Source organism: Strix uralensis, chromosome 2, assembly GCF_047716275.1.
Source record: "Strix uralensis isolate ZFMK-TIS-50842 chromosome 2, bStrUra1, whole genome shotgun sequence".
In the NCBI taxonomy this organism is placed as follows: Eukaryota; Metazoa; Chordata; class Aves; order Strigiformes; family Strigidae; genus Strix; species Strix uralensis.
Window position 1 is genome coordinate 36,870,826 of NC_133973.1, and position 13,073 is coordinate 36,883,898.

Consider the following 13,073-nt stretch of genomic DNA (forward strand, 5'->3'; position numbering starts at 1 on the left):
GTTTTGCTTTAATTATTCGTTCAGAAAAATTACCAAAAGGACTCTTTTCCATATACCTGTGAGAGCAGCTAGATGGAGAAATGCTATATATTTTAACCGAAGTGGCAACGAGCCCCACATTATGACTTGCAGAGCTCCTCAGCGCGAGAACAAAGGCAGGTGGTAGAGAACTCCATGAAACTTTGATTCCTTCATCCCATCCGTACGCAGTAGTTGCCATTTTCAGGCTACCTGGAGCCCATACTCTCTGAAGGGCCGCTCCCTCCCCGGACCGGGCGGCCGAGCCCATACCCAGCCCCCGAGTTGCCCCCCCTCAGTGAGGCTCTCTTTCCTCTGCAGGGGTGCGCCGGGGCCCCCCTGCTTGTGCTGGCCCTTTGGGAAAAGCAGCAGCTCCTGCCTCAGGCCCTCCGCCCTTCCCGCTCCCCGAGGAGGAGGAGGAGGAGGAGGAGGCGGGGGGGGGATTCCCGGCTGTGGGGGTCAGGGAGGCCCGGGCACCCGTTGCCGCCCGTCAGCCGCCGCCGCCGCCAGGGGGCGCCGCGCCCTCTCGGATGGGGGGCGCGGGGGCTCGGCGCGGGCGCGGCGCTGATTGGCTGGCGCGGGCCGGGCTGGGCGCGGGGCGCCGCTTCTTAACGGGCGGCGCGGGGCAGCGGGAGCGCTGTGACCGGGCGGGCTGCCGCGAGCCGGGCTGTCGCGAGCCGGGCTGCTGCGCGACATGAGCGAGGTGAGCCGGGCTGTGGGGGGGCCGGCGGGCTGTGGGGGGGCCGGCGGCCGTAGCGGCTCAGCGGCGGAGCCCCTCGGAAAGCGACCCGGGCGGCTGGAGCGTGGGGAGCGCCGGGCGTCGAATGTAACCTTCCCTTTTCGAAGCGCAGGTGGGGAGGGCTGGGTGCTTCCCGGGCTGGGAACCCGGTGAGGGTCTGCTGTGCTTCCCGGCAGAGCTGGGGCACCTGAGAGGTGTCTCTGTAATGGATGGGGAGGCTGAAAGACGCAGCTTCTGTTAAACCCCGTCTTCCGAAAAGCACATCTCCACAGGTGTGTATGCTCCTTCAAAGCATAAAACAGGGCAGTGTTTTGCCCTTTGAAGGACCGTGCACACTAGTGGAGAATAGTTTATTAAAAAGGGAAAGTTACCTGCTAGAGCTCATGGAAAAAAATGCCCTGTTTGTAGTTGGATGCTGATGTAAACTTTATAAATAGTGTCCTGGGAAGGATTACAATTAAGGAAAAAAAATGTAAATAGTGCCAAACATGTAAGGATTTCTTGTACCCTTGTAAATAAATAAGCTGAACACTTTCACTTGTGTTTTTTTGCACTAGAAAAGTTCTCTGGGGCAAACTAGTATTTCTGTTAAATGTCATGAGGTGTGATGATTACTTGACAATGTAGTCAGTTAAATACTGAGCAGGCTTAGCTGGCAGATCCCACATTGTCTTTGGGAATTGGTAGAGATACCTGTAACTATGCCTTACCCAGCACCTGTCTTTGGAGCCTATTTCCTGTTATAAAAGACTTGCTGCTTCATTAACAAATGGATATTCCTTTCTTAGCAGCAAGAGTAAAATTATGAGCAACACCAAATAAGTTTTTACTAGTTGTTGTGCAGGTGTTATACTCGGCTGTATTTTTAGATGAGGTGTAAACCTGAAACAAAAAGCAGTGTGGTAGCGTGGTCTCTGGTGCAAGGATTTATGAGAAGCTTACACCTTGGCTTGCAGGTCAGGCCAAATGGGGAAAGCAGAAGAAATCCTCATTGTGCTTTTCTGCTGCTTGCAGGGATCAGGCAGCCCAGGTGTAATGCACCAGGCTCTCTGTGACCTCTCCTTGGCTGCTGCCTGTATTTATATCAACTGGATGGAGTTCATGCAGTGTGGGGTTTTTTTTTGCTGTCACTATCCCTTTGCCACCCAAACTAGATGAAGTGTTCTGCAAGATATAACAATTCTATTCTACTCCTTAAAGATGGCATTTGGGGAAAAATCTTTTACTGACAAATAATGCTTGGATGATACTGCTGTACTTAATATAATTGTGCAAGGCACTCTTGTTGTAGCCCTGTGTAGGGTTGTATTTGCTCATTAATTACCCCTTTATAGTTTGAATTACATTGCTTGCCTTTTGGATTTTAAAAGTCCTGGTGAACATCAAGATCATCCCTAGTACCAGCATAGGGGTTCTCTCTTCATAATAGATTTCCTTGTGCCTCACAAAACAGTATTCCTAGCAAACCCTCAGAGCTGGAAGATGTCTTTCTCTGGCACAGCACTAAGCCCTGTACGTATGCTACTTAGCCCTGCACTCGGTGTCTTCAGTGCTACTGTCACTGTCATTCAACTGACAGCATTGGAGAGTTTATCACTCACAGCTCCAATGGAGAAAAGCTTCTTTGCTGTTACCTGCCTGTCAGCTATTAATCAAAAGACCTTTCGTCTTCCAAAGGGCAGATGGAAGCAGCTGGACCACCCCAAACCACCTCACTGCAGAAGACTTTTTTAAAAAAAGAGGGGAAAAAAGATTAGCAGAAAGCAAGCTCCTTAGACATCTGTTTGCTGTGTTTGGATGGGGGTCTTGATGGATTTCACTTGTAATGCTGTAACAGAAAAATATTTTTTTTATTTGTTTTAATCTGCTAGAAAATCTGAGGACAGGGTGATGGAAAAGAGGCTCAGCTAGAGCTGTTGAAAGATTATCCCAAGTAGAATGGTGTTGGGAGGGTGGGAAGGGTTTTTTGCTTTCTTAACAATTGTAAGGATTTGAGTAGAGCTTGAAATGCTCTTGCAGAAATCTCTAAAGAGAGCTTTCATAGCCTTCAAGTTATTTGCTGAGACTTTGCATGGATTCTTCTTTTACTGCTTCATGCAAAATTAACTTATTTCCTGTTTATGGGCAGTGATTACCAGTCTCCTGGTGGAGAAAGCTGAACAGGAAGCAGCCATTCATCTGACTATAGTACTTTTCTATTTTCTAGTAGCTAACTTGTTTTATCAGGAAGGATAAAGAACTTGTACAGAAAAGCCCTACACTTCTTTCTCTATAATATTTGTCTGAGAATGTGTTTAAGATGCTGGGCAGGAGTCAGGCCCTGTAACTAGTTACAGGGAATTTGAGGTATGAGTTTATGTAGTGGCATTGCAAAACATGGTTATTGCTTCCTGCTGCTTGGTTTTGGTGACAGATCACTTAGCTGTATTGGGAACGTCTCAGGAAAGTCACTATATAATGAAACACATTTTTAGGTGTTGAAGTGGCTTTGAAGATCTGTCCTCAAATAACTGAGGAGTCTTTTCTTTAGGTCTGTAGGTGTGTTCCCTCATTTTTAATGAACCTAGAGAGAACAGCCATGCTGGAAAACATCAGCTACTGTCAGTGAGCACCCATGAGATGCAGCCCTTCTTCCATTAAAGATCTCTGATGACATAGGATGAATTGGGAGAAGTAGTTTTGAGTAGTGGGCTCATAACAATGCCAAATTGTTATTCACAGCCAGTAGTTTTACCAGTGAGCCTCTAGACTCACAACTGGCAAAAACTTGATTCATCACAGAGAATCCTGTCACCTTATCGGTCACTTAAGTATCTGACACATTGCAGATGATGTCTGGTCACAGTGGCAGTATTCCTGTGGCACGAAGGTTCATAAGAAGCATTTCGTCCCACAAACATTTTTGACATTCACTGCCACTCTTCCTCCTGTGCTGAATGATTCTGGTTGTCATCCAGAATCAGGTCTGGATTTGGGAAGGAGCACACTTAAACAATATGGTGTTACAGCCCTGGATGCTGTTCCAGTGGTTCAGGGATGAAGCACACATATAGGGAGTCAGAGCTTAAAACAGGATTATCTGAGATTGCCTTGTTGGATGCATTTATTTCCTTTTGATCTTAAAGAGTCAGAGTGGTATTGCTGGTGTGTAGGGGAGGAATTCAGCTTTAACGTGTGTTATTTAGGTGTCTGGGTTTAGGAGAGCCACTCAAAATCTACCTAATCAGCCCACATGCCTGAGGCACCTGTGATTTAAGAGAAGAACTTGCATTGGAAGAGCCTTACACAGTGTGAGTGAAGTGCTGTAGTGACTGTCAGGGTGCTGATGTGCACCACCTAAGGTAGGGTTTGAGCCAGCAGCTTTATATATTTGAGGAGCAGCCTTGCTACCAGCCAGTAGCAAGAATATTCTAGCTTCCTTTTGAAACAGGCATCAAACAACCAGACACATGAAATTCATAAGAGAGAAGAGGAGAGCTGTTAGGGCTTTGCCTCTGTAGAGTGGTGAGGTGTCTTAGCTGTGGAGGCTAAGAGCTGGGGACTTGATCTCTGCATAAATGTAAGGTATTTTGGTCAGGCATGGAATACAAAGAACACCAGGTCTTGTTTCTTCCTTGAGCTACAGCAAGCTCTTTACCTTTGCCTTATGTTGCCCCTGGGCTCTTGAATCCTGCAGCAACTGCTATGTTGTGTCCACCTTCAAAAGGATCATGAAGGGTGCTTGTCTGACCTGTAATAGGAGTGTGTAGGGCATTCATGGGGGGTTGAGCTGCCATGTGGGGTGTGCTTATCCAGACGGCCTGGAGTACTGAACCTCTTCTGGAGCTCAGATTACCTTCAGTGGGGGAGATATCCTGGCAGCCAATTTGGCAAAGATGGAGGCTTCACTGGAAAGGTGATATGGCCTAACACTGGAGTCAAAGAATTTTTTTCTGAAACTTGAGCCTCACCAGCCCTTGGGGCAGGGTGTGTGTATGTAAGACACTAATCACCAAGGCAATCTCTGCTATGGCTATCTTCAAAACTGGTAATACCGCATGGCCTGGTGGTTTGGGCATGCCCCTAAACTGGCAGAGGAACAGATGGTATCTTCCCTCCAGGTTGAGGGAGAACCTGAAACATGTCTCTTATCACTCTGGACAAGTGTAGTTACCAGGAGGCTGTTAGAGAAGGAGAGGAACATGGCCAAGTGTGAAACATTAGGTGTATGTGGAGGCTTATGCCTGAAACTGTAGCTGCTTCAGGTAGTTAAATGGGAAAACTGGGGTTCTTTCATGGGTTGCTGTCCTGAATTCAGTTGAATCTGTTCCACTGAAATAGTATTTTTGGGTCTTGGAACCAGATGTATTTAAACACCAAAGTGAGGATTGTACACCAATAATCCTGATAGCACTAAATTGAGGAGCTGCTGTTTGTAGGGAGAAAATATGCTGTATTTGTTCAAAGGAGCTGCTGTTACCTTGTGCAGTGCTTGCAGTCTGGGGGAGTGTCTGAGCCAGCCAGTTGTCAGGGGGGCCCTTCTAGATGCATTTTTTGGATACTGCCATGACCCCCAACTGTTAGCTATTGGCTTCACTGAGATTATAACCACAATAGGTACAAAACTGTGTAGATCTAAAAGTGCAGCAAGAACATGTCAGGGTGGAGGAGGAAATTCTGCAGCTGTTACAGGATGGGGGTGGGACAGGTAAGGCACATGAACATCAGTTTTTAATTTTAACTTGCATCTATTTATTAGCTGGGTGGTAAATTGCAGCTCAGAAGAGGAGGAAGAAGGGAGAACAATAAGTTTTAGATCTGTCACTTTGCCTACTCCTTACATCAGTGTGGTTTCAGTGGGATCAGGCATTTTCTAAAACAGCACTTAGAAGTAAGGTTGGAAATTGATCTTAATTTGGTGAAACTGGCAGATGTACTCTTTAGAAGCACACTGGTTTTCTTGCAATGTATAGAATGCCAACAGATTCAAACAATACCGCACCTTAATAAAGAGCAGTTAACTTTAATCGTATGCTTCAGATATCATGTTTCCCTGTAAAAGAGTAACTTAAAGGAAAAACTCTTGCATTTGTAAAACAGGAAAACTCCAACCTTTATACCGCAGTACTTGGTAATAGAATATCATTTCAGGTTGCAAAGGCATTTTATTTTCTAGTCCAATATCCCTAAATTCGTAATGCATTGGCAAGCTTGCAAGGGTCATCCAGCTGTTTCTACATTAACCAGATCATGCTCATGATGAAATGTGGTGTATAGTAGCAGTTAACTTCAACAGGAACAGTGGGGGCCTTTTCATCAAAGGTTGCTAGCTGTTTGTTGATTTGAATAGAATATTTTATTTCTAAGCCACTGCTATTGTATGTGTTGGGTTTTTTTGGGGGATGACTTGGAAAATGTCTCAGTGTTTACATGTTTTATCTCTTCTCTGTAGCTTTGCTACAGAAGAACTTGTAATAGTGTGGCAAGGCCCAGACACTGGGTATGTAAATCATGAGGCACCCACTTCTTGGCTGAAGAGGATTGAGAGAAGGTGGCTGTGTGCATCAGAGGAAAGCTATGCCTTTCTTCATCTTGTCAGTTACAACAGAACCTTAAATTCACTGAGCCATGTAATGCTTTCTTCTCTGCAAGACATAGGATCTTCTAATGAAGATAACATACATTCTCCCTCTTTCTGAGAAAAGGTGTTCTGTTTCATTTTCTTCAGTTGTTTGGACACTGGGTTTCTAAAGACATAAGTAGAAAATAGGTCAAATCATAACCAACAAATCCTTTTCCCCCTTCTTCCTCTACTTTTAAGAAAACCAGTCTTTTCCATCTCTTTCCATAAGAGAAATAGAGACAGACTATATATAGGCTACCTTTCTCTTAAGAAAATAAATAGCAATCTTGATGGAATAAACTCAGAGCAAGGAACTGCAGAAGAGTTGCAGTTGTGAAGCTTACTATTTATGACAGGATTTGAGGTAACAATTTATCCCCACTCTCTCATGTTTGCTCCTTCTCAGACCAGACTAGTCTACTTATAGGTAAATGGGGGAAGTGTCATATAAGCCATGTCTTTGGCTGGTGCTATCTCATCTGATCAATTCATACTAAGTGGATATAGCCTTATTTATGGACTAGTATGGAATATGGAGGAAGAAGCACAAGTTTAGTCAGAAGAAATGAAAATTGTCTGCCTGCATGCCTTGAATATTGGTTACAGTTGAGCTGTCTTTCCTCTTAGAGAAAAGTATTTTACAGACACTGAATGTTCTTACATTATCACTTTAGTATATAGTGCATGAAATATGAATGCTGAAACTCACTGCTATGGTGAGTACTGTGGTAGCAGACAAATTGATGTTGGAAATCTCTTTTGTTTCTTTCAGCTTTAACAAAAAGGGGGGGAAAAAAACACCTGAAGGGTGGTGTCCTTCAGTCTGACTTTGGAAACTTCAAAGATTCCTGGACTGAGACAGCAAGCTGGTGAGAAGGGTGGCACCTGGTATGAGGGCTTCAGATTTTTTAGTGTATGGAGAGACAGAGCTGTAACTATGGCAAAATGTATGCAAGTGTGTGTTTAGTGTCTTTAACACGGAGTCTTAGTGTCCTAATGCCTGACAGAAAGGTCTGAGCTGTTTTGTCACCAGCCTTATCTGCTGCTCCTTGTCTGGCAGGTTTGAATCTAGTTGTGCTGTGAGCCAGCTGCTGGATAGTGCCAACAGGACTAGAAAGCAGCAGTAATAGACCCAGAGAAAGCTGAACCAAATGTACAGGTTAACCTAACAGCTTAAACTTAGGAGGGGCATGCACTGCTGTGTGCTGGAGCAGGGCAAGGCTGTGCTGGATCACAGCACAACATGAGTCTCCTAAAAGTGAGGAAGAGGGGAGACCTGTGGGGATCCTGGCTAGCTGTACACGCTGGTGTGGATGTATTTGGAGGTATTTTAGGTGCACCTTTTCTGAGAATGATGGAGCACAGTTCAGAAATGTCCAAGCTATCACTGACTAGGGCTATTTCTGGAAACAAGACAATTCTGTTATGCTAAAGCTTGTTAACCTTGACAAGAGTTAGCAGGCTCTTCTGGAGTGAGGCAGTGAGACAGCTGGAACAGTCCTGTCAAGTCAGCATCTCCAATAGGAACTAGTAGGATTGCACATGAGAAGCAGTTTTTCACATAAAGTGTTTTAGTTTTGTAGAGGGTGGAGGAGAACTTTAAAGGAAATTGGGGATCTGCACAATCACTGGGCAGAGTGCTGGAAAGCAGACAGTACCTGCTGCTAATGCTTGGGGATGATTTGCATATTTGGGTTCTCCATGACCTACAAAATAAGCCTTGCTACCCAGCAGGTACCTGGGCACCTGGCTGTCAATCTGCCTTGGTGATGCTTGGTTCTCTATGAATCTAACACTAGAGGGATTACCAGGCATTGAAATAGTAGTTGGCAGCATTCTGACTACAGGAGAAGATACATTTCAAGGAAAAGGCTATCAAGATCATGATAACTCCTAAATTGGCACAAGTGTGTAACTAAGGAGATGAGGCAAAAATGAAGAGATCTGAGGACATCTTTGACTCCTTGAGGATTTTGGTGATATTGGACCTTCTCCTAGTGGCACTCGGGATATGAAGGAAGGCCAGTGATTTGTGAGGATGTCTTTATAGCTATCATAGCACTTTGCCACAGAAAGTTTGGCTTCAGTGAATTGGTGTTTCTGATCCAGACTTATTGATCCATTCTTGATGGATACCACTGCCCACATATTGCTGTACCTTTGTGTCTCTACTAAGAAGCTGTGTGTGTTTCAGCAAAGCCCTCAATAGACAGCACATTGAGGCTGTGTTGATAGATGAGTGCCCTTTTCTACTAGGGGATGCAGGAGTTGGGCTTTGGATGTCCAGGGTGGACTTCTCTTTAGAAGGGACCAAACAAGCCAAGTGCAGACTTTCGGACAGATGCAACATAATCTGATGGAGAGAAGCCTGGCTGAGATGAACCAGAGTGCAATGCCTAGCTAAACATGAAAACACATTTGAAAATGCTGAAGTCCAAGTTTGGGTGGGGCAGTAGAGGAGAGGTACAGAGACAGGAAAAAAAATTCTCATAAAATTCACAAGCATGTCTTTCACTTGAATTCTCTAGCTTGAATGTTTCAAGTAATGGGATTCTTTCTGTCTCTCTTGCTTTCTTTTGTAGAAAACACGCTTTTCTTTCAAATCCTCAGGATTAAATGATTTTTGTTTTAAAATACTGAATGCTCTGGTTGTTGACTGTTAAGCACATAATTTTAACACTAATTGAAATACTGTGTAGAATGCCTTTTATTTGAATTTAAGAGATAGTATGTGGTGTTCTGGTAATCTGAATTATATTGAAATCTGGTTCCTTGAATGCCAAACATAAATTAGTAAAATGCGAAGTAAAGGGAGACAGAAGATGGAAACTGCTACAGATTAGAAACATTAACCTGATACAAAGGAGGAGGAAGAGCTTACTAGGCAAGAGGGGTGGCTAGGCAGGCAGTTTTCTGCAGATGACATGGTGGAAAAATAAGATGTGGCTTTATAGCTGCTTTACACACATCACTACTCCACTCAGATTTGACAGATACACACCACCAGAAAAAAGAGCAAACACACTGTTGGTTTGGCATGCTTTAAAATGCATGTGCCAGCACACATGTGCTGCAGTTTAAGCAGGGCAGCCAAATACCTAAGGCAGGCCAGCTTCATGCCAATTTTAATTTGCTAGTCAGACTTGGCTAACTATCACTTTCCTTCAGCAAGCTACTGGACAGCATGAACATCCAAGCCAAACTGAATGAAGCTCTTGGATTACAGGAGATCCTCTCTTTGTTTCACAGGGCTTTTATTCTGAGCACTGTTTTGTATTCTTTGCTTGGACTAAAAGCTTGGTGCATGTCCATCTTGGAACTGGAATTACAGGATGGATCTGCAGATGCAGAAACATTGGTAGCAAAGGATCTAGCATTAAGGTTGTAAATTGCAAAAAAGTTGCAAATTATCTGAATTCTAGCAGTCATGCTATGTAAGTCTTTAATAGATATTTTTGACTGCAGTGTCAGGCAGCACACAGTTGGATTTAAGTGAATGTTATCTGCTTTCTGCATGAAACTTAGGGAACCTATTTTCTGTCTAGGTACAGGATGGGTATGTTAGAATATTAACAAAATGAATGCACGACTGTTTTCTGGAGAAGCACGTTAGGGTCCTTTTTTAATGGCATTACATGATGGCTTGCCATGTTCATGTGTGAATAAGGTGAAAATGTCTAGCTGGGTAACAATATTCTTTCACTTCCTATGCAAGGCACAAAGTGCAGTATTGGAGCCTGATACATAAAGGGAGACTGAAGACACAAAGAATGACTATTTGGTGTGGAGAAACTTGCAAGTTTTCATTGAACTTGAATTGCAAAACAGTTCTTTGGAGGGAGAGTGTTTGAAACAAAGTGGGGGAGCTTTTGCTAAATCTGCCTGACCATGTTTCCCCTGGACTTATTCTGTGGCTAGGGCATTACAGGGACTGCAGAGCACTTACTCTTGGGGCACGTAACCCGGTGGGTCTGTCCTGAGGCCAGGGACCTTGGGAAATACCTACAGCTGCTCAGTGAAAATTGCTTGCTTATCTTCTCTGCTGCTGTTAACAATGAAGCTGATAGCAGCATCAATTTCACTGAACAGCTGCAGGGTCCTGGGAGCTTCTGATTTATGGAAATCTCTATTTTTTGGCCAGCTCTTGGACAGAGTTAGTGACCTGGCTTTTCTTGTGCTTGCTGTATGTGAGCCTATTTGATTGCTGTCTCTGATTCCTGGCAATCAAGGTGACCTTGTGCATCGCCCTGTCCATTTTTCTTTTTAGTATGGCAAAATTGTTTCTAATTGCTTGGCTGTGGCTTAGACTCGTAGCAGCTCTACCAAAGTCTCAGCGGGTCATTTCTGATACAGACTAGAACAATGTGGTACAAATCCTGTCAAGCAAGGCCCCATTTCGAGGCAGCTCGAGCAGCCAATTCAAGGTTCCTCGCGTATGAATCTCCTCATGGCACAGAGCCAGAGATAACAGGTTTGCATTTTCTCTTGGTGCAGCCCCTGGGCAGGGTGTCCTGCCATTGCTTCAGCACACTCTCAGTCCAGTGATTCCCCTGATACTGGAATAGCCATAAAGAAGTTACTGTCAATTGCAGATGGCTGGGGAGCTGCTCAGAGTTGCTCTCTGTGACCAGACTGACTGCCCAGGGGTTTGAAGGAGTAGAGTATGTGATGCATAAACATCCTTGCTACTTTGTCTTGTTCTTGTCTTGAAAATCAGAAGGCTTTGCCCTAGGGTTGAGGCAGAAAGTTCCTTTGCATGGCAACTTGAAACTGCCATAATTAATACATTTTAACAACCCGGCTGGCTGTATATTAGTGCAGTCTAACAGACTGTAACCTCTGAAATATGTAGGGAAATGGGAAGAAAGTAAGAACAAACTTTTTAATTGTACAACTGGAAAGAAAACCGAAAATGCCAACAAACTCCAGAATTTTTGCAGTCTGGGAAGAAGCAGCCTGTTTTAATAATGATAGCCAATGTGATCAGATACAAAGCAATTTGTCAGTGCAGACTTTTGCTGTTAATAACCCAAGCTGTCCCTTGAAGACAGCCTCTAACTCAATTACAGCTGGCTTTGTAGCTCAGCAAATTAAATTACCCTAAACTTCAGAAGGGTTTGGAAGAATGAAATATAAAGTAAATATTTGTTATGGAAGCACCATCTGTAATCAGTTATACTATGCCTAGGTAAGGACTCTGACCCCTTAATTGGCTTAGGGCACTCTTCCTATCTGGGGATAGGGTACCCAAGGATACCCAAGATACCATCTGAATCTAAATGCTTTTCCCAGATCCCCAAGGTTCTCTTTGCTCTTAATCAGATGCCACAGTCAGTTGCCATTAACTGTCTGTATTGCCTGCACAGGTGGCCAAGGCTTATAATTTAGGCTACATGGATGGACCCATGTTGCTCCATGTTTTACTCCTTTGCAGAGTAAAGATTGCTAGGAGGCAATGGAACATCACAGGGAGATGCAGCTTGCTGTGTTTCGTGGTATGAAGCACTGACTTGCTCCAATTCAGTTCCCAGAACAAAATTGCAGAGCCTCCTTCCCATGGTACTAGCTGCTGCCTGTTCTGTTACCCTGGTACAACTGTTTGTGGATCAGAGACATCAACTACATGACTGAAATGATCGAGCTAAATACATAGCTTGTTTCTGTTGATCATTTCAGTGATTGTTTTCAACACAGCTTTGCTGAAGGGTTATTTTTAGCTTGAATAATTTTAGTGCTCTTCTTTTCTGTATGACCTTGCAAACAAATGTAGGCGAACAAACGAGGCCTTGGGGATGGGGAAGTGTGGCTGGCTTGGGCTAGACTGGGAAGTAGGAGTTCTTAAGGCAGGTTTCCTGCCCAAAAGTGCCATTTCTGGCACTGTAGTGCCAGGTCTGATGCTACCAATAGATAAGAAATAACAGGAGAAAAAAGGAAGAGACCACCTTAACCTTGGTCATTTTTCATTTATGCCATTTAACTTAATCAATTCTTATGTAATTGAAATATTCCTCTTGGGTCACCTTGATGTTTATTCCGTATCAATTTCTAGTGTAATTAGGATATGGGCTGTGTCACCAGTGTCCAAATGAGAGCTGAGGTATTTTCTGGGGGAAGTGGTGAGAGCATGTCTAATCTGTAGTTGATTTTGCCCTCTTTGTCCTTTGCTAAACAAAACCTAACGTGCAGTTTAGAGAAACTCCACAGTACCACACTGAGGTTCCAACTCTACTCATGTGAGTAATTCTGCTGAATTGAAGACAACTACTTGCTCACATATGAGTTACCCCTGTAAATAAGCCTTGCAGAATCAAATCCTCCATTTCCTGTAGAGAAAAAGGGATTACTTCTCATGGCTGGCATGGTAATTAACAGGATTTGGGAAATACATTCTTGCAGCTGCTTTCAAAATTAACTTCAAAGATTCCATTAATCCTTGCCTCAGAAAAAAAATGATTACAATGTCTTTGGAAAAATACCTGCTTAATAATGTTTTAATTCAAAATATGCTAATAACATAAATATTAAGCAAGCTACTGTTTGTGCTAATTATGTTGACTACATTTGGTGTTGGTGTAAATATTCAGTTTAGAACATTATATTGAATCTGAATACAAAATCAGCAGGTTCTCACTGTGCTGATTTATAAATTACAGCCCAGTGTTGGCAGAAGTGGGGCACAGTGGAAGTTGTTCTCTGTGCTATTAGAATACTTAA

The 13,073-nt window shown here is 43.7% G+C and overlaps 1 protein-coding gene across 1 annotated transcript in view; it reads left to right on the forward strand.

Annotated features, from left to right (window-relative positions):
* Positions 1-614: 614 nt before the first annotated feature.
* PCP4 (Purkinje cell protein 4) overlaps positions 615-13,073 on the forward strand; it is a 50,785-nt gene continuing 38,326 nt past the window's right edge. The window contains exon 1 of the mRNA XM_074858374.1: positions 615-721. Within this exon, the coding sequence (XP_074714475.1) occupies positions 713-721 (9 nt within the window). The 5' untranslated portion in view covers positions 615-712. The remainder of the gene's footprint in view (positions 722-13,073) is intronic.